Source organism: Buteo buteo, chromosome 17, assembly GCF_964188355.1.
Source record: "Buteo buteo chromosome 17, bButBut1.hap1.1, whole genome shotgun sequence".
Lineage (NCBI taxonomy): Eukaryota > Metazoa > Chordata > Aves > Accipitriformes > Accipitridae > Buteo > Buteo buteo.
In genome coordinates this window covers 26,192,734-26,218,224 of record NC_134187.1, presented here as the reverse complement: position 1 = coordinate 26,218,224, position 25,491 = coordinate 26,192,734, and the positions used below count along the sequence as shown (strand labels likewise).

The 25,491-nt window shown below is 39.4% G+C and overlaps 1 protein-coding gene across 1 annotated transcript; it reads right to left on the bottom strand.

Moving 5' to 3' along the window:
- Positions 1-1,825: 1,825 nt before the first annotated feature.
- FBXO9 (F-box protein 9) lies at positions 1,826-25,283 on the bottom strand. The gene is made up of 13 exons (XM_075049294.1): positions 25,019-25,283; positions 20,397-20,474; positions 19,266-19,424; positions 18,773-18,830; positions 13,736-13,835; positions 10,774-10,904; positions 7,795-7,909; positions 6,980-7,098; positions 6,601-6,691; positions 5,488-5,583; positions 4,629-4,722; positions 3,724-3,878; positions 1,826-2,399 (listed from the first exon to the last, which is right to left on the bottom strand). Exons 1-13 carry the CDS (start codon positions 25,019-25,021, stop codon positions 2,291-2,293), a joined length of 1,308 nt encoding a protein of 435 aa, XP_074905395.1. The 5' UTR covers positions 25,022-25,283; the 3' UTR covers positions 1,826-2,290.
- Positions 25,284-25,491: the final 208 nt, after the last annotated feature.

Here is a 25,491-nt window from a genome sequence, read left to right as displayed (position 1 = left end):
TAAAGCCTTGGACTATTGAAAATCACCAGATAGAATGAAGGAAGAACAACTAGTCACCCATTTCTTTGCTGTAACAAGTACTATTTTAATAGATGCACGTTAAGACAGTATCTGCTGATAAACCATTTCAATAGACAAAACTAGCTCAACTTTCTTATATTGCTAAATGCAGAGGAACAAGCGTATTAATCACAGCTCAGTCTGAGAGAGAAGGCTCACATGATTTTCTTGGTGAAGGAATATTTCATACAATCTTAAAATAATCATTGCCTGAGACTTCTGTTGAATCAACATCTCAATTTATAACAGGACTTTAACTAGCTTTTCCTTTACATCCAGAGTGTATTTCAAACACATGGCCAAGACAAGATAAAACAAAAGCTCAGAAGCAGGTGAGTCTTGGTATGAAAAGAGCTTTGAATTGAAAGGCTCTTCTATTACATCCAACTTGGTTACTGGACAAAACTATACCTAAACAAATCATCTTCTGATTCTTGTGACAAAAACATCTGAAGTTTCTCAGCAGGCAGAATCAGATCTTTATCTTTCACCCTCAACAAAAGTGTAGGTAACTGACATCCTTCCCTGTTTACAAACTTGGCAATATTGCAAAACATGAAGCTGATATTCTAAGCAATCATTTTTCCCTTCAGCAATGAGAACACAATACACTCCTTATTAAACGTTCTGTTGTATGAAGTAATAGTGCAACTCCAGCCTAAGGACATAGGCCAATGAAAAGTTGCAGGCAGAGTCTCATTAGACAAGCTAGAAAAAGCTCAAAGTTTCCAATATACCCATCCTTACTCAGAACTCATGTACCTGAAAACTTCTCTACTTTTCTCACACAACCTGTAAGTAGTATAATAAAAAGTCATTAAGATGTTAATTCTACCTGTCAATCTTGCCTAGCATGTAGTTTATGCATGGTAACTCCTAACTAATAATCTTTAGCTGTATGAAAATAATGATTTCTTGGCAAAATAAGAAATTGCAAGGGATTGCATGTTCAAAATCATGATTTATTGATGTATTTTTAATCATGTAGCTCCTTGCAAAGATACACTTTATAGATTATGGAACAAGTATAGTACTTTCCACAGCTTTCACATTTTAGTCCTCAAGTCCAGGTCAGTATTTTGAAACAAGATGTTAAAAGGTAAAATACGCAAAATGGCTTTAAAAAAACTACACTAAAAAGCTTCAGTTCTTTCAGAATCCAAGATACATATATAATAAGCGGCAATACAGTGTCTGCACTACACCCCCAAGCGATATATGCAGGAGAAGCAACGTACAGTACCTGCACCAAACCTCAAGGTACACTTGATGATTAGCAGTACACAGCACCTGAACATCTACAGCAGCCTCAAAATTTATCTTAGTACAACAAATGCTCAAAGAGTTTACAGCATCTGTAGCAAGGTTAGATGAAGGGTTATAACACATTACAATCATGTCCAAGTGAGCCCTGCTTACCTGTGCATTCAGACCTGGCCAATGCACAAGCAGTACACACCAGCATTTCACCATTGCACTGTGACACTTCCCAAGCAGAGCCACGTACCCCGCAAACTCATCCTACGGTACAGGAGAACAACTCGCTGCCCATATCCCTCTCCCCTTCATGCCCATCCTGTCGAGAAGGAAGGCTCTACTGAATGTCTATCAAGATCCAATTACATTTATGATCAACTGACATCACTGCATTGGTGGGGATGTACCTCTGCGGTTAAATTTTATATTCATGCTTGCTTGCCCTCGATTGTTTTCTCTTAAGGTTGATGTTGACAAAATGCCAGATCTTAAAGGCAAACAAAGTAAGTTTAATTTAAAGAAAACATTTATTTGAAGTTCTTTTAAGTCACACAGTTTAACAGATAAAAGACAACTTTCTCCCCTTCACATTTCAAGCCTTCACCAGAGACCACACACACTGTCCCACGGACAGTGAGACTTTCCTATAACAATTCCTTTTGGACAAACCAGTGTCCAGACAGATGAAGACTCACATTTTAAGCAGACTGATTTATAAAATCTGTTTAAAAAAACCAACCAAATAAAACAAACAACAAAACTTTGTTATCAAATTCTTGTCACAAAGGTGTTTAATACTTATAAGCTTGATCTCAAAACAAAACCCCAGCCATTCATAATCAAATAAACATACTGCCTTCAAAAAATTCCCCAGAATTTTAAGATGTTCCAAATATGTACACATTTATAACTTAAGTGCTCATTAGCTACAACCTTTTATTCATGCAAGAGTTGTGGGAGGAAAAGGTGTTTCTTAGAGCGGCTTTTCTGAAAATGCAGTGAAACTCTTCACTCGTGCAAAGAACAAAGGGGTGTACATTTTGTCAATGTCGAAAGTAGTAACAGCTGTCTCACCAGTTGATCTGCAGAGAGTATCGTAAAAGTAAAATTAGACAGAAGTTGCTGTTTAAGTCCCTCAATAATGCAGTCACATCCCACAGTACAGTGTGTGCACCAAACTACAGCTGGAATATAAGCATCTTTCATACTGCCTCGTTCTGAAGGCATTTGAATGTTGGCTGAGTCACACTACATAGAATACAATTCTGTTTTAATATCAAAGAAACCACTTTCCCCTTTCATTCTTCTTATTAGCTCCAAGACTTGTAACAGCACAGAATGTCACTCAAGTCACCGTATCAATGTTGAAATAAAAAATCCCCTTTCATTTGTTTCACTTAGAACCCTGAATTCAGAACACAGAGTGACAGCAAAAACTTGTTTACAAAATGTTAAAAAGAAGAAACCCAAGTATTTCTGAACATCAGTAACAAAATGCATACGTTCTCCTGTGTTTTATACTCATTTTTATTCTAGTTTCAAAAGGACACCACCATACTGAGAGGTAGAGCAGAACCTGAGCAGTACCGAAACTTCATGCTGAAAAGAATGTCTGTGATACTGCCACTTCTTCATAAATTAGGTATGAAAATAGTTTTTATAAAAGCAATTTTTCTGTTTATGGAAGTTACCTATACTCCCAACCACCAGTAGTTTACTTCCTATTTTATATACTTACAGCTCAATAGCTGAGCTATGTCCCTATAAAAACACTGAATATAGAGATTAAGATGACTGGAAGACAAGGCCTAAATCCAGCCTACATGCCAACACCAAACATCTGGACAGCCAACTTGCCAGTAATTTAGAGTGTCAGGTGCAAGAACAGTGGCCATGGCTCTTGCTTGGTTAGTAGTCAGAACAGCTGGTCGCATGCCTGTATTTTGCACTGCTGGATTATATAGTTTGTAAGTATTACATTTCTCACATGATGGGTGCAGACATTTCTAGCTTGCACATCCACAGCGGAAAAGAAATATACCTTAATGAATATATGTTTTCCACACCTCTTTACTAGCACCACACAAAGTCATTCAACTCCGATTCAATTCTGAAATCATTCAAACACCATGCATAAATCCTTTAAATGGCTAAAATACTGCAGTTCTACTACTTAGGAAACCTCCCATACCATTATAAATAGTTACTAAAATCTTGGGATTTCTTTAAGTAAAAGTTCATTAAAATGTATCAAATCAGGACCAGTTACTGTTTTCAGGACATTTTGTTAAGGCCTCATAAGTCTCACAGTCTTTACATCTTCTGTACTTAGTACTGGACAAATTAACGTCACCCGTGTTTCTATAGTTAAGTATCCTTCTTTGATCTTATTCTCCATTTACTTACTTGTAAGTTATGTGACAAGAATGATGTATCCAGACAAGTTTGTTGAACCTCTGGCGCCCACTGGAGCACAACTGTAGTCCTACATGAAAACTGTGATCTGTTTCTTGTGCAGGAACACGGAGGAAATACCTGTACTTGTGGTAGTCCATTGGTTTCTGTACAAAGAGAAAAGAAGTTTCATGACCTACAAAGAACACATTGTGTAACTATTTATCCTGAGGCCTAGGTAACTGTGATGACAGACTGTTAAACTCTCCTACTTAAAAGCAACTACTGGTATTCCTTGAAAATACATCAATTTAGATGTTAATTATGGAAGAAGTTTTCACAGAAAGTAAGATAAGCATGGAGGACACCACCCAAACTATGCAAACTCACTGTAAAATAATGTAACACTTCTAACTCTTCACAAATTTCGCTTGACAGACACTTTGTTAATCAGAAAATTTTGTGATGTAAGTAAGTTGACCAAATCTTTCAGAGTTCAATTAATGAATACTGCTTATTTTGTTCTATTTAATGCTGTGGAACATAACTGCACACAGTCAAAACTAATCTCAGAAAATTACCTCTTCATCCTTCCCTTCTGTTTGTTAACAAGGTTAACAAACTACCTAATAGCACCACACATGGCAATTAAGCTTAAGGGGCAGAACTGTTGCTCAAATGTGAACCAGGTATTTATCTGTCTTAAAAAGATTATTACAGATTTGGGGGAAAAAAGGTAAGATAAATCATCATGCCTATTTATATTGTATTTTTAAACCAGTTAAAAAATGAAATTAGTTTTTTAATCCTCTGGTGTAATGCAAATCTTCAGGTGCCTTAAAATACTCAGTCTGAGGAAAAACATTAAAAAGCCCACTCTTTACACTGTTTTTCCTCTATTCTATTTTGCTACCTACCTCTTCCTTTTTCTTCATTATTACAGCAAATACTTTGGTTTGATTGTCTGTTTCCTGGGAAAGGCGATAATGGCCAAGCAAGATTGCATCCGTTCTGGAAGGTTAAGAGGAGGACAGTGTCAAGGACATAAAAATATTCTCTGTCTCAAAAGACTGATGTACTTATCAGCAATGAAAAGAAGACTGACTGCTTATCATAACAAAGGAAACCATTTATTTATTTCCATTTAGTAAAGTACCAGGCTAACTGATGATACGGAATGATGAAAACATTTTGGAAGGCTGCTTTTAAGTTTCCCAGACAGGACAGTAAACATAAGTTACTCAGTCCTACCTAGCCTACTGCTAAATATTTTCAGACTTATGGTGAACAGCTTACACCTGTTCTGAAGTCACAAATCATTTTCTATGTTTTTAACAAGTCTGTACAAACACCAAGAAGAAATCAAGCAATAATTCAGTCACATCCCACCAAAATCTTCACTTTCCTTCAAACAGTCAAGGAAGTGTGAGAAGGTAGTCAGTAACAAAATAGTATCTTTAAAAGGATTCTAAACCCACCAAGCTAATAGCATGTATTCTTCCATCAACTTCCTTTATAAGTTTAAAATCACATAACCCGCAAAGGAGATCTAATTACAATATCAGGACCTTAAAATGAAAGATATCTTTGCATAAAGACCAAAATTTTTTGAAGTTCTCAGAAGAGAACTATAAACATCTATAACACAATATAAATAACATTGTAATTTTACTCATTTTGCTAAGCCAGGATATAGAATATGAGACAAAAGTAAATAGAAATTGCCAGGTAAAACCAAGATGAAAACTGTAAAGCCAAATATTTCATTTCAACAACCTTGTATTTTTAGTCCGTAAGCGAGGAACTATAGATTGAGGATCCTCAGGAGTTGTTAGCATCATAACTTGACCATCTGGAAAGAATCTCAAATACCTGCAAAAATATAATTACACAATACAAACCTAGAAAACATAACCTTTTTCTGTTGTGTGTTTTTTGTTGGTGTTTTTTTTAAATCACAGGATGTTTCCCAGAAGGATATTGAACTTGATAGGTAATAGGATTTGAAAACACATTTCTTCACACATGATATAACAGAAAAAAAAGATTAGAAATCAAAAGTTTTGAAGATTAAAAGACCAAGTTATGAAGAGTTATGAAAGAGAGCAGGAGTTTCGCCACCTCTAATCAAAGCAAGAAGGCTACCGTGGAATCAAAACTGACCTCAAGTAAGTTTCTCCATTCCCAGCATCGATTGAGACAAATGCAACAAAAATCTTAATTACAGTATCAGTACAGAATGGACAATGTCATATGGATGTGTTCAGGTTCTGGGATCTGATCAATTTTTACAGTACTCGGATACTGTGCTGATGTTTGTGAGACTATAGAAAGAGCTATGAGATTCAATGATGTCTAGTAACAGTTTCCAGCCTCAAAAGGGACAACAGAATAGAACAATAAATGCTGCGAACAGCAAGACGAGGAACAGCAGAAAAACAGGCTGAGGAAACAAATGGCAAGGTATTTACAGCAAGTTGAGAAAGCCCAGCCTCTTTATTATTTACAATTGCTTACAAATAAGTTAAAAGACAATTCTTGTATAATCACTTGTTTGCCCTTTGCTGAAAGCAATTATTCTATCAGAAATGTAAAGCAGAAGTGATTTGGGAAAAGAAATCTGTGGACAAGTATTACTGTTGTTACTGTTTAAGTTTCACCCACATGAAATGGTGTAACTGAGGATGAAATGTGTTTCTAAGCCCACCTGTAATTATCATAATAAATCCTATTTCTTAAGACCTATTCTCAAAAAATATACATAGCTTTACACACTGTAGTAGTTCCACTGCGTTTTACAGAATGATTAATGTTTGTGATATCAAGCGCTGGATTTAAAGAATTTAGGAGAGAGAAACATTTCACTCACTCATTGTACTACAGTTCTACCTGTAATATTCCACTTGGTGCCACGCTCTATAGAAACCATCAAGAGATTGTTCTCCTTGACGTATGTATTTTGTCTTGCTGATATATACACCTACAGGAAAGGAATATATGAACAAAAAAATTAAATACATAAAATATTTAAGATTAAAAAACCAGTAATCTAAAACTTTTGAGTTTACTTTTGTTACTTAAATACATTAAAGTTTTTATTTTCACCCCTTGCACCCTTCCCTTCTCTTTACAGATACTCTACAGATTAAAAGTCCAAACAAATTCAGATTGTTATAAACAACGTTATAAACATCAAACCCACCTGCTGGCTTCTGTCATGGTTACATGCAGTAAAAAAACCCAAAACTATTTCCAAAATACACTTTACCATCAAATCGAACGCGAGGCCTTTCCAAAAACATTTCCCTCCAAGAAGCATATGGAACAAGTTTATTGCAGCTCCTGCCCCATATTTTCAAACAGACTTGATGCCAGATTTCAGGATCTCTAGTGAAAATGAGAAAAAAACAAATCCCATAACTTTCCTGCAAACCTTGTTTAGCTTTTATATATCAAAGTAACAAACTCCATTATTGAGTCTGGATGCAACTGAAAGAAACTTTCTTGAACAACAACAGCTCAACAACAGCTCATAATTTAAAATCATTGACTAATTTACTTAAGCCTGGAGCATTTGAAAGCCACTTCTTCCTCCCAGTGAAATTCAAGAACACAATGCCATTTTCAGCCAAGTACAGACCAACAACATTGCAGCAGCCTGGTACTTCTCTGTGTGGCCATATGAGGATGACAACACAACAGACATTATTTTGGAGACCTTGAAACTTGTGACTTTCAAAGAAGGTAGGGCAAGTAAGACTTTCAGCAACATTTTTTATTACAGAGAAGTCATCTACCTAACATACCATTTAGTGGTGTATTCAAAAGCTGATTAGCACTGCGAGGAGCATAACATGAAAATTGCTGTGGGAAGAAAAAGCAGGACATAGTCCTACATGTACGATTTAGCAGCCTAAAAGCAAAAAAAACCCCACAAACCCACCTTTCCAACACAGACAATTTTGCTCTATGGATTTATTATCCACCTCTATATACTGTTTACATATGCTTGAGCGTAAAAAAGCTCTTTTTGATTCTTTAGAGCAGAGAGAAGCTTCACTCTAAATAACTTATCTACAATACCTGGCGCAGATGTAAAATCCTCGACAAACAAGAGATAATTGCTCTAATGATCTTAGGTCCAAGTCACTCGAAACCACCCATCGGAAAATGTACATTAGTACTTCCATAGGCAACACTGCAAAGACGAAAGAAATCTTTGTTAGATGGTAACCTGTAAATCAATAGGTTACCTGTAATTCCAGATTTGACCATTAGTAAAGTTCTGACTTTCCATAAAAAATCCTACTTTTTCACATTGTAGCCAAACATCAGGTAACAAAAAAATTATCTTTAATTAAAAAAGTCACATAACAAAAGAATAAAAATCAAGAGCTGAAAGTGCATTATGATGATAGGACAAAGCGTAGTTTTAGACTACAAATATCCACAACTCTAAGGTGTTACACCAAAAATTCCACATGCACATTGCATATCCACAGTGCCTATGAAGCAGTATTTTCTTGAAACTGACCTAGTGTGTAACATTACCTCAAAGCATACTGCTTTTGCATGACAAGCTAAATAAGCTCAGGTCAGGGTCAGTATTGGATAGGAGGTGCTAAGAACAACCTATCCACTATGAAATTGATATGATATCACTCTATATTTTGTGGTACAGGTCCAATGATTGAAAATGGTATCACACAACATTGTTGTGTTGAAAGACTTTTTCTAATGTAATACAAGATTATGACAGAATCCTCATCAAAGCACCACAAGATTGTATGATAATTTTCCTAGCATTAAAAGTCAGCGATAAAGCCCTGCGAAATTAAGTCAGAATTCTTTCTAGTAACTTTCTGCCTCCCTAAGTTTTCTCTGTTGTTTCAGTTGGGTATAATCTTGTATACTAATCTTATACCATCAGGAATTACACTTCATTTATTTTCAACTACTGCTGCTTTCCAGAGCCTATGGCTCAAACCGTATCACTGCAGGCAACGAAGACTTGATGGTTTTAATCAGTGTAACTGCTTTGAGATCAAATGGAGGAAAGAGCTGAGCAGCGCAAAGGTACATTAAACAGTAACTCGCTCTAAATACTGTGGTAGAGACCGCATTTTAACAGAACTCTGATTTTTAGTGAAAAAACATGCTTCTCAAAAAAACTGCATTGCTGCACTCCACAAATCCAACAAGACTGTTTTTGCTATAAAATATGATGAAACTTAAGTTTCACCTTTCAGAATACTAGCATGATAAAAAGTACATACACCTCATTGGGCACCAGTTTCTGTATTCATTAAACACACATCCTGTCTCATGAATCTGACTTAATTCTATGTTTTATTGTTGAGAAGTCATAAATTTGCTATATTGCCTGTATTTGCAACCATTAATGTTCCAGTATAAACAAAAGTTGTGCCTATTATTGCTACAAGGTACAAAACAGTCTCTGGCAAATTATGAGCTCTTCAGTATGTGAACTCTTAGTGCCTTGGAGAATGGGAGATATAAAGGCTTAAAAATCTCTTACTAAGTGCTAACAGGTATATATCATCCATTCTGATAGTCACCAGTCAGCCAAAGCCTTTGGTTATCTATCTTATCAACCATGTTTCTAAGTTTCTAGTAAACTAGGGATTGTTAAAACACTTTGCTTCAGATACTGGGCACACCCGCTAGGAAAAATATTATAGTATTTCTGGTGGAGATTGCTATCTTGGTCTTAAGCTTTACTTGTGTAAAAGAAGAAAAAAAAACTACTATGAAATTGCTCATATACTAGGGAGGGGAAGTAAATATATTCAGTATGTCAGTTACACAGCATAGGTCTGATCCTATCCTGTACTAAGGGTTAACCAGTATTCTAAGATTATGAATGTCAATAAAATGTAAAATGGAACACAGGAAATCAGTTCAGCCAAATCCATTGCTTCACATTGTTTGAGTTCTCCTTCAGCTGCTGAGGTCTGCGACTACTGTTCTACTGTGATGACCCAGAGGGATCCTTTCCAGCCAACTAACTTCTGAAGCAGACATGATTTTAACAGTTTTCATTCTGCTATAAAACAGTTGGTAAGCAAGATACTGTAACACAGGACTAGCCAGAAGGCAGAAAATAAAACCAGAAAGAGACTAAGATTGCTGCTCAAAAGAGACATCTCCTGAGATCACTTTATAGTAATGTCTACAACACCTTGACTTTACTGGCAAAAAAAAGATGCTTTCCCAAGTGTACAATGCCACAGTTGTTTAAAAAAAAAAAAAACACAAAAAAATCCTGTTTTCTTTATGTTTTGACTTGAACAGCTTGCTACATTTACTTTATCTTCCTTCCTTGAGTAGAACAGAGGCGATCAGGCCAAGATTTCCAAGAGCAACTGATAATTTGGGATGCAAAACACACATGATTTAGAGGCATCTGATTTTAAGGGAGTTCATAACTTATATACACTCTCTACAACTCAGATCTCATAAGGAAGTCTCAGGATAACTGTCCTAGAACTGAATCACTGAAAATCATTAACCTTCAGAAGCCTTTCTAGCTATGTTATATAGTCTTGCTGAACCTGAAGACATATTTGTTGTAAAAATCTGATGCAGAATCAGATAAAAACAGGACATGCAAAGATGCATATTCTTCACAGAACAATTGTCTCTTATTCACACTTAAGAATTGTAACAAATATTTGCAAACCAAAACAAAAAAAATACACGTTTCACTTTTTCAAACATTAACTGGAAGGAAAACTGGAATACACTTACTTCAGCAAGTCCGCTCCTGGAAGTTCCTACTTTTGACTTTGATCCTGAAAAATTCTACTTAGTAGTACTACTACATGGAAAAGCTTGTGCGATAAAGGCAAACTCATGTATGAGAAAAAGATCTGTTTAGCTAGTTGATGATCTTTTTTCCTTCACATCTAACTAAATAAAGAGATACTGTGTACATTTCTTTAAAGGTGGCTTTAGAATGAAGGTGAAAAATGTTTTAATAGAGTGAAACATCTCTATAAATTCTGCCTCTGAACTCTTGCAGTGCATCTTAACTCATACCTGAGATATGGGTCTGGCTGACTTCAACCTCAGGCTGACAAAGTTTGACTGAAGATTCCTGAAGAGTTAACTGCTGCTGGAAATCGGACAGGAGATCAGCCATTTTGTCATCCTCTTTGTTGTCCTCAACACTACAAAAGGGGGAATGCCAACACTGTGATATTGGACAAAACTTACCAACAGATGTCCTTATCTTGGCATCAATCCACTGTCTTACCCTCATTCAATATAGCTGTTTCCTGTATGTTTTTAAAGCAATCTCATTTCATCATACGATAAACCAACTACTGCAATCTTATCAAGTTCATTTAGATTTTGCTGGAATCCATCTGACAGTAGCAACTTTTTCTTTTTTTTTTCATTTAATTCCAATTCCAGTTTCTTTTTGGATTTGAGAGTTCACTGTTCACTGTTTTCAGTGAAGTCACTGAAGAATTGCCTGACCCCATGAAAAGACAAATCTCATCTTTTACTTTGTCTAAGATAAGCCATATGCAGGAAATAAATTATCACTGACAGAAAGTTTTTTCTCATCCTTGTCACAATGTAAGCTTCTGAAAACAACTAAGGATATTTTTTTTTTTTACTCTTGTGTTATTCAGTGAAGAGTGATCCTCAGTGGGTTTATTCATCAATAATGAAGGAAAACTTTCCTTTAGGAAAACTACTTTTCACCAATTCCGTAAATAAACAGACATAAAAAATTTCAGGAGCAAGAACAAGATAGCAGAACAGAAACAATATGCTTGCTACTTGTCAGTAAACTTGAAGGATTACCAAGTGATAAAAAAACATTACCACACTCAAAAAAAAATCTAAATTTAAGTTGTATGTCCTAATATGATCCTTTAATAGGTGCATATTTCCTTGCACCAAGTAACCACAATCTACAGAACTCTTCCTGATTTCATCACAAAACACTTTCTTTCCCCTGACTTAGTATACAAGCTAGCTAAGAGATCTTCTTTTAATATTATTCAATTTTACTCTAAACAAGCTTAACAGAATGAGCTGAGAATATAAACGAGCAGCTAGTAGACCTACCAATGGGTTTTAAAGTATTATAGAGAAGACAATTATGTTTGGGCCAGTCATAACTAAGACTATAGTAAGATGTTGCACTGAACATACCTTCCTTTATTTTGATTAATATCGTGGCCAGTCCCAGTACCTACAGGCCACGCTGTAAATTGTTTTTTCAAATGTAATTGTGTAATTTGTTTTTTTTCACCAAGACTGTATGAAACACCTACAACAGTAATTCAGAAAGCAAAAATACCACAACTAGAATCTCTTGAAAGAACACACCGCTACAAATACTGCTTTTAAACAACAATTAAGAGTATTGGCTGGTTTCCCCTCACTGTCATGTAATGCTGGGGACAGTACAGCAACATTTACAAAACTGAATGAAAATTCATAGAATGAAAGAATCATTTAGGTTGGAAAAGACCTTTAAGATCACTGAGTCCAACCGTAAACCTAACACTGCCAAGTCCACCACTAAACCGTGTTCTTAAATGCCACATCTACACGTCTTTTAAATAACCCCCAGGGATGGTGACTCGACCACTTCCCTGGGTAGCCTGTTCCAATGCTTGACAACCCTTTTGATTAAGTAATTTTTCCTAATATCCAATCTGAAATTCCCCTGGCACAACCTGAGGCACCACCAGGTCTTTTTCTGCCAGACAGCTTTCCAGCCACTCTTCCCAAGCCTGTAGCGCTCCATGGGGTTGTTGTGACCCAAGTGCAGGACCCGGCACTTGGCCTTGTTGAACCCCGTACAATTGGCCTTGGCACATTGATCCAGCCTGTCCAGATCCCTCTATAGAGCCTTCCTACCCTCAAGCAGATCAACACTCCCATCCAAACTGGTGTCAGTGAGACTTACGAAGGGAGTAGACAAAATGATGCTAAAATGAGAAAATAATCCTAAGAAAACCAAGATTTTTACGTGACTGTATTTGATCACCCAGTATTTTTCCTAGGGCACAAATACACAGCAAAGATTTCATGCTAGCAATGCGTTCAGAAACTGAAGTAATGGATGTAAATAAAGCACTTATCTCATCTTACTCTCTTTTATATTGAGTCAACTACTGCACTGAAGCTATACTGCCCTGGGGCAAAAAGAGTCAGCTAGTAATACTACGGGGACATGGCTGTACTTTCCTCTTTTATTCTCAGTTTTAGAACTCTTGATTTCTTGTAACTATCAGCAGCATCTATGGCTGCTACTAGTAAGCAGTGAATTGGGAAGCTCTGTTTCATAAGCTTGTCTTCACTATGCTATCTAAGCTATGACAGAGGTTTTGGCCCTAACCTGAATCCTGTCCTCAAACATAAATCTTGGCCTCAAATTAGGCCATCTTAACCCACTACATATCTAGTGTGTTGAGGCTAGGGGTATTCTGATGCTTGTAATGATGGAAGACTAGACTACTCAGTCTACAATCTATGAGCTTCTAAATGTATTGCTCTACTTACTGGAAAAGCTCCCATTCGGCTGTGTTAGTCAGCATAAGAACAGTAGTATATTCCCTTGCTTAATTAAGAAGCGTATTCCATGGTACAAAGCTTTTAATAATTGATCTTTTTGCCATCTACAATTTTGTAGATGATCCTAAATGTATAACTTATAAATCTGAAAATCAGAAATCAAAAGTAATAAAGTGACTGATGCTTTTTTCTTTTTTTCAAGTAACATCCTTCCACTTGAATTTAACTAGCTCCAAACAAGCCTGCTACCTTCTTTGAACTACAGTATAGAAAAGTCCTCCTTAGACTAATGCATCTGTAAACTTTCTATGAAGCAGTCTATTCAGATGAAAGTAGACAAGTTTTCCAAATGTTAAGAGACTTACAACTGCATATCACAGTAGAGCATTCATATGCTTTAGAAAAAAAATTTCAGGTTTCAGTATGCCTATGCACTTAATTAGTAAATTTTCACACTTACCACCTCTTTCCAACTCCATCACCATCTGGGGACCGTGTATAGGTGATCTTAAACTCTATGTCAGGTACAAGCTGCATGGCTAGGCGATAAAACTTGATGGCTGAAAATAAAGGTTTAATGTTTAAATATGTCTGATGCTTATACTAGCTTATCAAAGCAAAGATTTTTTTCAGAGAGATAGCTTCAGCTAAAGAACTAAAAAGGTGTAAAATGCCTTCGTCTAATAAATCTTATTTAGTCTAAACTGATGTTGTAGTTTAAGCCCAGCCAGCAACTAAGCACCATGCAGCCCCTCTATCAATCCCCCTCCTCAACTGGACAGGGGAGAGAAAATATAACAAAAGGCTTGTGGGTCGAGATAAGGACAGGGAGAGATCGCTCAACCAATTACTGTCACGGGCAAAATGACTTGACTAGGCGAAAACTACCTTAATTTATTGCCAATCAAACCAGAGTAGGGTAATGAGAACTAAAACCAAATCTTAAAAACACCCTCCCCCCACCCCTCCCTCCTTCCTGGGCTCAACTCCACTCCCGATTTTCTTCACCTCCTCCCTCCAGTGGCGCAGGGGGACAGGGAATGGGGGTTGGGGTCAGTTCATCACATGTCTCTGCCGCTCCTTCCTCCTCAGGGGGAGGACTCCTCACTCGTCCCCTGCTCCACCATGGGGTCCCTCCCACAGGAGACAGTCCTCCATGAACTTCTCCACCATGGGTCCTTCCCACGGGCTGCAGTTCTTCAGAAACTGCTCCAGCATGGGTCCCCTCCACGGGCTGCAGTCCTTCAGGCACAGACTGCTCCAGCGTGGGCTCCTCTCTCCACGGGGCCACAGGTCCTGCCAGGAGCCTGCTCCAGCGCGGGCTTCCCACAGGTTCACAGCCTCCTTTGGGTATCCCCCTGTTCCGGTGTGGGGTCCTCCCCAGGCTGCAGGTGGAGATCTGCTCCACTGTGGACCTCCCTGGGCTGCGGGGGGACAGCCTGCCTCACCATGGTCTTCATCACCACGGGCTGCAGGGGAATCTCTGCTCCGGCGCCTGGAGCATCTCCTCCCCCTCCTTCTGCACTGACCTGGGGGTCTGCAGGGCTGTTTCTCTTACATGTTCTCACTTCTCTCTCCAGCTGCAGTTTCTGTGCCCCAGCAACTTTTTTTTTCCCTTCTTAAATATGTTCTCCCAGAGGCGCTATCACCATCACTGATGGGCTTGGCCAGCGGCGTTCCATCTTGGAGCTAGCTGGTATTGGCTGTATTGGACATGGGGGAAGCTTCTAGCAGCTTCTCACAGAAGCCAGCCCTCTAGGCCCCCTGCTACCAAAACTTTGCCATGGAAACCCAATACAACTGATTAGGTTTAAGTTCAATACTTAAAGAAGAGAGGCGCATTAAGCACCTGTTTTCAAAGCTAAAAACTTCATGTACTCTTTCAGAATAAAGAGTTCTCTCAGATGTGTTTCAGCTTTTACAGATTTACCTTAACTGCTACAAATTCAATTATGGAGTACAAAATTTTACATTCAAACATTACAAAGTCCTGATTTCATTTGTTGCCCTTACATTTGTTTGCACTTACAAAGCTTTCTCAACAAGCTGTAAAGATTTTAGGCATTATATTCATAAGTAACCCTGAGGATCATGAAAAAGAATTTGAAAGATAATGCAGGTACCTTAAATCCTCCATATAGTATAGTCATTCAGACATAAACAACATTATAAAGGTGAGAAAGATCAACAAAATATATTGCTGTAGTTTTAAAACTTCAGCAACAGACACAAAACAAGTAAATTTTATGGTGGCAAAACCCTGGAAATGACAGAAGGCACAGAAATAAGCCACTCAAAACACTGAGGGTGAGGAACCTGTCTAGAGGAAAACAGCCTTTTCAAAAAGCTATGTAGCAAGCACAAGACTACGGGGCATGAAGGAAAAACTGACAGATCAAGTTTCTTCTAGCACACAAAGTACTTCTGCCTTTAACAGTCCAAAGTGTTAAACAAGCACTAAGCAGAGAAATAGGTCCAGGAAAATCACCCTGTGCGAACAAACTGTTATTTAAGCTGCACAATGTCCTTCTTCTGAGTTAACTCTGCAGATCCTTCTTAATTTAAGTGGCTTCATTGTATGTACATTCAGTCTGTTTTAATACTGATATTAAGATCATATATGTATTTATATGTCTCTCTGTATTCCCACACGGTGATACCAAGATCAGAGGGCAACTCTCCCTCAGTTTGGACCCTTGAAAACAAAACCCAAAATAAAAGAAACATCAGTGAGCGTGGAGCTCAGAATTTGACACACTAATGAGTCTGAGAAGCCTAAGTTTGGGGCAAGTAAGTGTTCCTACTTCCTTGAGTTCATGTCAGGGCCGATGACTGACAAGTAGTATCCTTTAGCTGGTGAGGATGAGGAAGACCAGCAGCCAGCTAGACAGAGATCGGTCTCAACTTTAGCATTTGATCTTGCAGCAAGGTCTGTACTGTACTTAAACATGAACAAGCTGCTGCGCATAACTGTCTCACAATGTCAGGTATCAGCAAATTTCAGCAGCAGGCTGAAATGCCACTTGGATTCTGGTGACCTGGACCAGGTCAGCAGATAAAAGTGTGGCCTGAAAACAGATGTCCCAACATGTGGTCAGTAATATATCTGTGTCTGGTGTAGGACCTTGTCTCTAAGGTCTCATACAGATGTATGTGTAGAAACAGTTTAGTTTCTTTACGTCTCAAATCAAATTCAACCGAGAAATAATGGATGCATATTCATGCAATCCAGATGCCTAAAACACCTTTGTGAATGCACCTCTGTTAGATGTAGCTACTTCTCCGCTGCTATGTTTAACATACAAGGTGTACGCTCAAGCAGATGAAGCTATAGCTTTCATTTTATATACACAATGTTTAAGTAGACTGCTTTCCTCGCATGTTTTTTTTTAATTTACTTGGAAACTGTTGGTATGAAAGAACCTTTGCAATCTACTGCATGATTTCCTAAATGGTAGATGTGAGAGACTGAAAGAGTTTATGTCTCAAACATTGTGCTGAGGCAAGTTCTGCATAACGACGAACTCTACATAACAACGAACCCTGCATAGCAAGGAACCACAGGTGAAAAGAAGCCGATCAGCACAGATCAGCACAGGACATCAGCAACAGGACAGGGAGGACACACAGTTCCCTGTTCTGATATGCTGAGCAGGGCAGCTCACCATGCATGGCCAAAGATCAAACAATGGTCACGTCTGCAGGGAAGGGGCAGTTACTCCCCAAACGACCCCCAAGCCCACCAATCCATTTCCTGAAGGTTCTGAAAACACAAACTGTGCATGACACCTAATTAGCCTAATGAGTTCAAGTGCCAACCCGAAGGAGATGATAAAAGGACACAACCTGAAGGCCCATGTGTGCGTGACCTCTGGGACTGAACCCTTAGGCTGGTGGGACCAACACCGAACCCAGGGCCACTGAAATCTTTCTCTTTTCCTCTTTCTCCCTCTGTCTCACTTTCTTTCTCCCTCCTTTTCCATAATCCCTACACCTCACCCCTTTAAGACATAAACCGCTGATCACGTTTGGGACTAGCAGTGGATCCAGCTGCCCCTAGTCTCCTCTCTGAGAAGGAGCCTAGAAAGCAAGGGGGTCTGCTCTGAACATCCCGACCCAACAGGAGGGCTCTCCTTATTTTCTTCCCTGAATTGATATATATGTGGTTATGGTTTATGGAAGTAGTCTCATGCCAGTTCCTGTTGAGAGAAACCCCACCACCTACTGTTACACCTTCCAAGTTCAGGCTGCTTCTGCCATAAATAAAATGTTTAACTGATCATTTGGTGTCATTTCACCTTAATTTAGCCCATGGGGATTCTGAACTCAACAGGACTCCCTGGTCTGTCCAGCCTGGGTCGTGACAGTAGATTACATATCAGATTTAGTTCTGACATCTTTTTTTACTGTGTATTTAATTCTACACCAAATACACAAAATACATTAGCCTAAAGTTAATTTTGCCCCATAAAAACATGTAATAAATAAGAAATCAAACTAACTAATTTTATTACCTACTGGGGACCCATATTTCTCTCAGTTCATTTGAGATCTGGAACAACAACCAGAAATCCCTTGCAAGGGAAGGAAATCTCCCATGGTGGAGAGGAAATTTTGTATTCAACAGGTGGCTGAGTTCAGGAGCTTCCAGAGTACTCTCAGTTTTGCCTATCTTGACATTACTTTGCACCTGCACTTTAAGCAAGGTGGCCAAAACCTCTAGTGGATGAGCAGGATGGCACATATGTTCTGTGCTCCTTTTTTTTTTTTTTCATAAAAGAAATGGAACACTGGTATCTCCACTACTGACGTACAGGACTTGAAGTCAGGATGGGCTTCTTACTCTATATATTCTGATAACTAAATATGAGGAAGAAGACTTTGAATTTCCATTTTTACTAGTGCTGACAGCAAGAGGCCAAGCAAGCTAAGCATCTTAAATATTTATGGCAAACCTCATAAAATAAGACTTAAATAAGATTTAAACATTCCTTTCAGGAATTCTTAAAGAAGCTATCTTAGTATGCTGTGTAATTTAAAAAACAAAAACAAACAAACAAAAAAAACCCAAACCCAAAACATTCCATGGGTTAAGTAGTTTTGTTCAAAGTGGAATGAAGAAAACTGTGAGCACAGGAAATACAGTATATTGCCTTGATTAATTACTACGCTTACTTCATGTTACAAAAGCCATATAAAGAAGCATGCTCTATGAAGATGCAATCCAGTGCTTCATTAAATTGCTAGATTTCAAAATACTGTTGTTTTGTCTGAGAGGTAGAAACTCCTTCCTTGATCTCACCTTAGCTTCATCTCAACCTTACAACTGTGATATGATGGTTCCTTTTATAGCAAGTTTGTTTGCTTATCTGAATAACTGAGCTCTCAAATTACTATTAGCCTGCAGTTTAAGTTCACTGGTATCATGCAATTTTGCACATAAATCAGTGTTAGAGTCCTCTGCAATAAAGGTGTTCATTCTAGACTCCCATATTACCTTCGTAAAGGGCCCCATTTTGTTCTTCTTCCACTGCCTTCAGGAAAAGTTCTTTTGCCTGCATGATAAATTATACAGACACTTCTTAAATTCCTGACAAATACAAGCACATTGTTACTTGACTTAGAATTATTTTTCATCTTACCTACCCTATGAAGGAGATGAATAAAATAATTCTATAAATAGAATGAGAAGACATATTCGTGTGCTACAAACCATAACTGAAATTCCCAATCAACAAACTATCCAGGTTCCTGCTGCTCGCCCCTTACCTACAGTCTTTCAGAAAGCAGACTAGGAAGGTAACACAAAGCCAAGCATTAAAACTAGAAAAATCAGTGTAGGATTATAGAAAGACATCAGCATGAAGACAACGGGTTAATCACCTCTGTTGTTTCTCTAGATTTAATTCAGCATTAGCTTTTAGGATAGTTATACTGCAATACTAACATAGACAAAAAAATCCCCCAAATATACATCTATTTTTTTTTACCTTTTCCTCTTTTGCTATCTCCTGTTTTCCTCTGGCATCTACAGACTTTACTCCAGGTCCTCTTGAAGATGCTCTGCATGGCAGAGGTTCCAACCCACTAGAACTCATACCCGGGGCAAGCTCAAACATCCACTGAGCTCTGAACATCTGGAGCTCTGCCTAAAAAATCCGATTAATTCTGATTTAGTATCACATATTCAGACAGTATATCTTCTGAGGAGAAATTATAAAGTACAAACACAAAACAGAATTTCAAAATTATGCTTTACAATTCCTAGTCTTAAATGGTTTCAGTGAGTTTAGACACAGACAGTTAGCTATTGTTTTACAGTAAATTTTTTTTTAAAAGTGCGGAAGTACTTGTTCAATCTCATTGAATAACATAAGTGCTTTTACCTGGACTGTTCACCTCAGAAGAAAACCTGATGTTTCAAGAAGTGGTTGTTAGTACTATGGTTATGATCTAAGACTCTGTAGACAAGTATTATTTCTAGACATGATGTTTGTTCTTGTTTATGCAGAGTTACCTTAAGCAAGAAGTCAATTAGCTCTTAAAATTAAAATTTAGAAAACCTATTTTTTTGTAAACAAGCATACTAAGCTTTATGACAATCACAGCTGTCATTTATATAGTATACAAACAAGACCTTACACTCCTTTCTGTGAAGCAAGACAAGTCATAATTCTTGCCACACATTTTTTTTCAGTATCTTTGAAGTTACACTTTACATGTCTCTTGCAATCATCATGACTTCTGGGGAGCAACCTCACAGAAATCTAGTGGTGTAAGAGAACAAACACACTTTTCTATTAGACTGCTTTTATCAACTTTCTGCTCCGTAAGAGAGTGACAACTTAAACTGGAATTTGATCCATACAGAAACTGCTGTCCGATTCCTACAGTTCTTTAAAGAAATTCCAAATCTGCACAAACTTTCTTTTCGTCTACACAGATAACTGAAGACTGAATTTGACACCTGAACACAATGCAAAATCTATCTATTTCACATTTGGAGGGGCAGACAGATTAAGCATTTGTCAGATCAACAAATGTGTGGTAATTAAATGAGCATAAGTAATAAGTGCAGCAGTACTATGTTTTTAAAGAAAACACTAGCATGAGAGACATACCTGAAGATTTGCGTCACCGGCTCTTTCATTGTCATCGGTTCTTACCAAATCAGAGTGACAATCTTCTTCAGCTTCTGCCTAGTAGAGAGCAGTCAGACATGATTAGAATCTGCATAAGTCCCTGCAGCACATTCACAAAGCACAATTGTCTTGGATACGTATTAAAAAAATTTTAAGCATACTCCTTTTTCCCCCATCCTACCCACCTACCCCACAGATCAATCTTAACTGATGATAAAAATTAACCTTAAAATTACTGGTATTGTTTGAACTTCCCTATTAACCCAATGAAGTTGGGTTTTCAATCCAACATAGATTAGTTATGTATCACTTGAAGGCTTACATGCATCGGTACACTGCTATAATACCTGAATAAATACACTCAGTGTCTCAGTCAAAGCATAGAACCAAAGCTTCAGTATTAAACAGTAGTGTGCTTCATATAAGAAATTAAAATTTAATCACTATCTTCTCACTGTAAAGATAACCATAGTTTTGGGGTTTTTAATAGATACAAAAGCACAAAAAGACTAGTGCTTTGAGTAACAATAGATACTTTATGAAAATTATGAGACAATATGGGCAATCTCAAAAACTACATGTGAAACTAAACAAGAAAAGTATTGTAAAAGAAAATAAAAAGCTAGCATGAGAGCTTGACAGTTGGTTTAATTTACAGCACTGCTGTGAGACAACTTGAACAAGACCTTAAATAAGTCCTTTAACTAAACTTAACAGGGCTCTACATAGGAGTTAGATAGTTTAAGAACAAAATTTAAAGACACAAAAAAATTCTCATTGTGAAATATGTTGAGTTTTACAGAATCTATACTAAAACAAAGGAAAACTAATTCTGAGCATCGGTGACAAGCCACTACAATGACAACAGCAGCAAGATGCCAGTAAGGAAAAAAAAAACCCAAAGACTAAAACATTTGTTTGAAGTTCCTCCTGCAGCTGAAGCATCCCAGTTTTTCTACCATTCTGTGCTGAAATTCACATCTGTAGTTCTGCAAGTACATAATGCAAACAGAGAGTCTAAGAAGGTAAACTTGGCATTAAGATTACCACAACTACTTATAGAAGTTTTGTTTCCCACTACTTCCTATTGTAGATATTGCTCAAAGACTTCAAGTGACATTCTGTCAGTGAGATTCTTCCAAGTTCTCATAAAGAAATCTCTATCTCCTGCACAATTGAAGTGCAGAAATCAAAGCATTCTTGTATTCAGAAAATTTGTAAAATTTTTATAGCATCTGGAAGTTCAAGATCAAACTACAGAATACTGGCAAACCTCATGGGAAGGCAATGTTTAATCTCTTTGTCTTGGCGACAAGCACCTCCTAGCACTCATCTCCAGTTCCCCACAGGTCCCCCAAAGGACCACAGACTTGCTGGCTTGTCATCTGTAAATGTGTTTTCACTGATGTCTCAGTCAATTTATCTTTTACAATTGATGGTGTAGACAGTGTTAGTTGGTTAAAGTAAACAGATACTGCATCTGGTTCTACACTCTGATTTTAAGGCTGTACATTTTTAATTTCTCGGTGCAGAAAACAGGTAAGCCAGAACTAGCCAAAGCACTAACAGCATTAAATCTGAGCAAGGAGTAAATAACTTAGAAATGTCATGGGTTTTGATTCCAGAATTTGACTGCAGACAGTTAATATCCTATGAATTACAGCAGTCCTATCACATTATTTTAGCATCTGGGGATTACGTCTATGCTGGCCAAATGGAGATAGAGTCGGAATGAGCTAGCACTGAAATGGATGTCTGTAAGTGCATTATTATGGCACTGGGCTGACACAAATAAGGCCTACCTCTGCCTGCGCAGAGCACAGGGCTTCTGGTTTGCAGCTGAATTACGTCCAGTCAGCTCTCGGTCTGGGCAGAATAAGCCCGTTTTTATCTGCAAAATGCAGAAACCAGTAATTTCTAAACTAAATCAACACACTATCTTCTTGTGCGTAAAGGCACGCCCATTAAAACCTTTAACTCATGAAGTCTGTAGATAAACTAATTTAAGAGTTAAAATTATTTAGAAGGTCATGAAGCTAGCTGAAGTTTACCTCATGTTCAAAACCTTTTTGTTTCAGTAATCTGTTCAAGAGTCTTGATTTTCCTCCCCTCATCTCTGTTCAACTGCCCTACTTCTCCTTCATTTCTTAATCAGAGTCAGTCACGGTTCTGGACCAACTGCTTCCAAAATGTCATTCAATGCTCTTTATAACTTAAATGTGCTCTCAATCCAAACAAAAAATAAACCATACTATGAAGACCTAGTCCACAGCCTAAGAGCTGTCAAAAAACATCATGAAGTTGACTACAACTGTCCTGGTTTCAGCTGGGATAGAGTTAATTTTCTTTCTAGTATAGTGTTATGTCTTGGGTTCAGTATGAGAAGACTGTTGATAACACACTGATGTTTTCAGTTGCTTCTAAGTAGTGTTTAGACTGAGTCAAGGATTTTTCAGCTTCTCATGCCCAGCCAGCAAGAAGGCTGGAGGGGCACAAGGAGTTGGGAGGGGACACAGCCAGGGCAGCTGACCCCAACTAACCAAAGGGATATTCCATACCATGTGATGTCATGCCCAGTATATAAACTGGGGGGAGTTGGCCTGAGGGGATCACTGCTTGGGAACAAACTTGCCATCAGTCAGCAAGTGGTGAGCAATTGCACTGCGCATCACTTGTTTTGTGTATTCCAATTCTTTCATTATTATTATTGTCATTTTATTACTGTTATTATTATCATTATTATTTCCTTCCTTTCTGTTCCATTAATACTTTTCTTCCTGATTCTCTCCCCCATCCCCCTGGGTGGGGGGGAAGTGAGTGAGCGGCTGTGTGGTGCTTAGTTGCTGGCTGGGGTTAAACCACACAAAACCGAAGTTTTGACTTCCATCATTACCTCCTCTACCCTGAGTGCATGTGTGATCTCGAGTCTCTCATATCAAAGGTTTATCTTCTGGCAGCAGTGGCATCATAAGTGACTATCCCTCTGAATTTACCCGTAAAGCAATTCATTCACATTGCTACTGCATAGTGGACTGGACTGGAAAACCAATCTCTATTAACAGCCTTTCCGCTATTTTCTGATCTGCTGAAACCCTACAGTTTTGCTAGAACAAATGAGGATCTTCACCAGCAGACAGCTCATGAGAGCACACCTAAAGCAGGCTGTAACTTGTAAAAATTGGGTCCTTGCCCCCACTCTGACAATACTTAAATTGTAGTTATAGTTTCTGAAGCTCACAGAACATTGTACTTTAATCGCTACTTAGTGGATAAATCTAGCCTGTTCACCTTCACGCTGCTGGTCTTCCTCCTGCTACAAGCCAGCTGTCATATGGAACAGTGACTTTATCCTGCTTGAACATGAGACATCCTTAGTGTGTACTGATCAGCTCAAATAATTTTGCATGAGAAAAGTGCTAGCCAGTCAAGCCACTAAAAGGTCAGCATGTCAACAGTAAACATCTGAATTAGACTGCGACCTGTAAAAAGAAGTCAGCTGAGTAGATTTCTGATTTGTTTGCAAAGCTTTAGAAATTATTTGCCAAATGCAAAACTAGTTTATTTGCACAGCTTAAATTGTTTTGCAATCCATAATTGCACGTGGATTTCCTCAGAGCACAACAATCACTTACTAAACTAACTGCAATGTCAAGTCCTTTAATAGTTTGGATCTTTGTTTCAGCAAAATAAAACCAAGATCAGAAACAGTTCAAAGTTGACTGTGTCACCAGCGGAACAGGGCTATGTGTGAACTGTACAGAACTAAAGGAGAAGCAAGCACGACATAGCGACCCAGTGACCGACAGCTAATGTTCTTCTTGGTTTTCTAAGTAAATGAGGAAGTCGCTCCATTTTTCTGTCAATGGGGTAGAAGCAACACTGTGTTCAAAAATAAGAGTTTTAATCCCGGTGGTAAGGCATCTTAAGAGCTCCTGAATGATAACAAATGGTTTAACTTTGAACGATCAGGATCTCATCATGGATACTTGAATCCATGTTGAGATGCAGTCAGGAAAGCAATACTGAACCAAACAGTAGTTCTTGATACCTTAAATCACAAAGCGAAATAAGCAGCGTGCCCGGCCCACGGAGCCGTTTAAATTACCAACTGACTTTATGCCATCTGTTTTTTGAGCGAAGAAGGAGAAAGGTAGGGCACGCGCATCTGTAAGGACACAGCGATTTGTCCAGGTGGCTCTACGGAGAGCTAGATCGGTCCTGAATCAAGCAGCCCCCTCCTCAGCCCAAAACCCTCTGCGGAAGGCGGGGCCGTGTCTGCTTGCGGCGCAGTTACCCGGGTGGGATCGCGGCCAGGATCACGGCACACCTCCCTCGCTGCCCGGCCACAGGCACACAGGGCAGGGCTGCCGGGCAGCGGCACGGCTCGGGGGGGGGCCGCTCCTCCCGCCCCCGGGCACACGCACCCCTTGCCGCTGCCACCCCCCGGTCCCGTCCCGTCCCCCCCCTCCGCCCGCACCTGCCGCGGCGGCCGAACCGCCACCGCCTCCCCGCGGGGCGCCCGGTGCCTCGCCACCCCCCCTCCCCGCCCCAGGCCGCGCTGCAAACGGGGAGCAGGGCACGGCCGGCCCGGGGCCGCTCACCATGCTGCCAACGCTCGGGCGGCGCTGTCCCGTCCCGGGGGTCTCTGCCCCCCCCGCTCGGTCCGTGTGTCCTCCCCGCGGGGGGAAATTAGCAGAGTTCTCGGTCGGAGAAGCGCACCACGCAGCGGGAGTAACTGCGGGCCCTGCGTACGGCAGCCATCTTCCCGGCGAGTGAGGGGCAGGCGGACCGGGAGCAGCGGAGACACGCGACCAGACAAACCCGCAAGGTCAGAGCGCCGCCTGACGCGCGGGCCGCTCTGAGGCGCGGGCGCCGGCCGCGCGGACTACCCGTCCCAGCGCGCACCGCAGCCCCGCCGCGGCTCTCCCGCCTGGAGCGACGCGGCGCGCTGCCTGCTGGGAGATGTAGTCCCCGGCCGACGCCCCCGTGGGCCGCGGCCGCGCCGGCTGGGAAGCGGCGCTTTCCCAGGCCGGTCCCGCCCGGCGGCGGAGCAGAGGCTGCCGGGAAATGTAGT

What these genes read in the sequence shown, in the direction of transcription:
- FBXO9 (XM_075049294.1), bottom strand. An exon ending in AGATAGCAAAAGAGGAAAAG is followed by an intron (nt 18,831 to 19,265) that starts GTAAAAAAAAAT and finishes TTTATCATGCAG; the next exon opens with GCAAAAGAACTTTTCCTGAA. An exon ending in TCTTGTCACATAACTTACAA is followed by an intron (nt 2,400 to 3,723) that starts GTAAGTAAATGG and finishes TACTCTCTGCAG; the next exon opens with ATCAACTGGTGAGACAGCTG.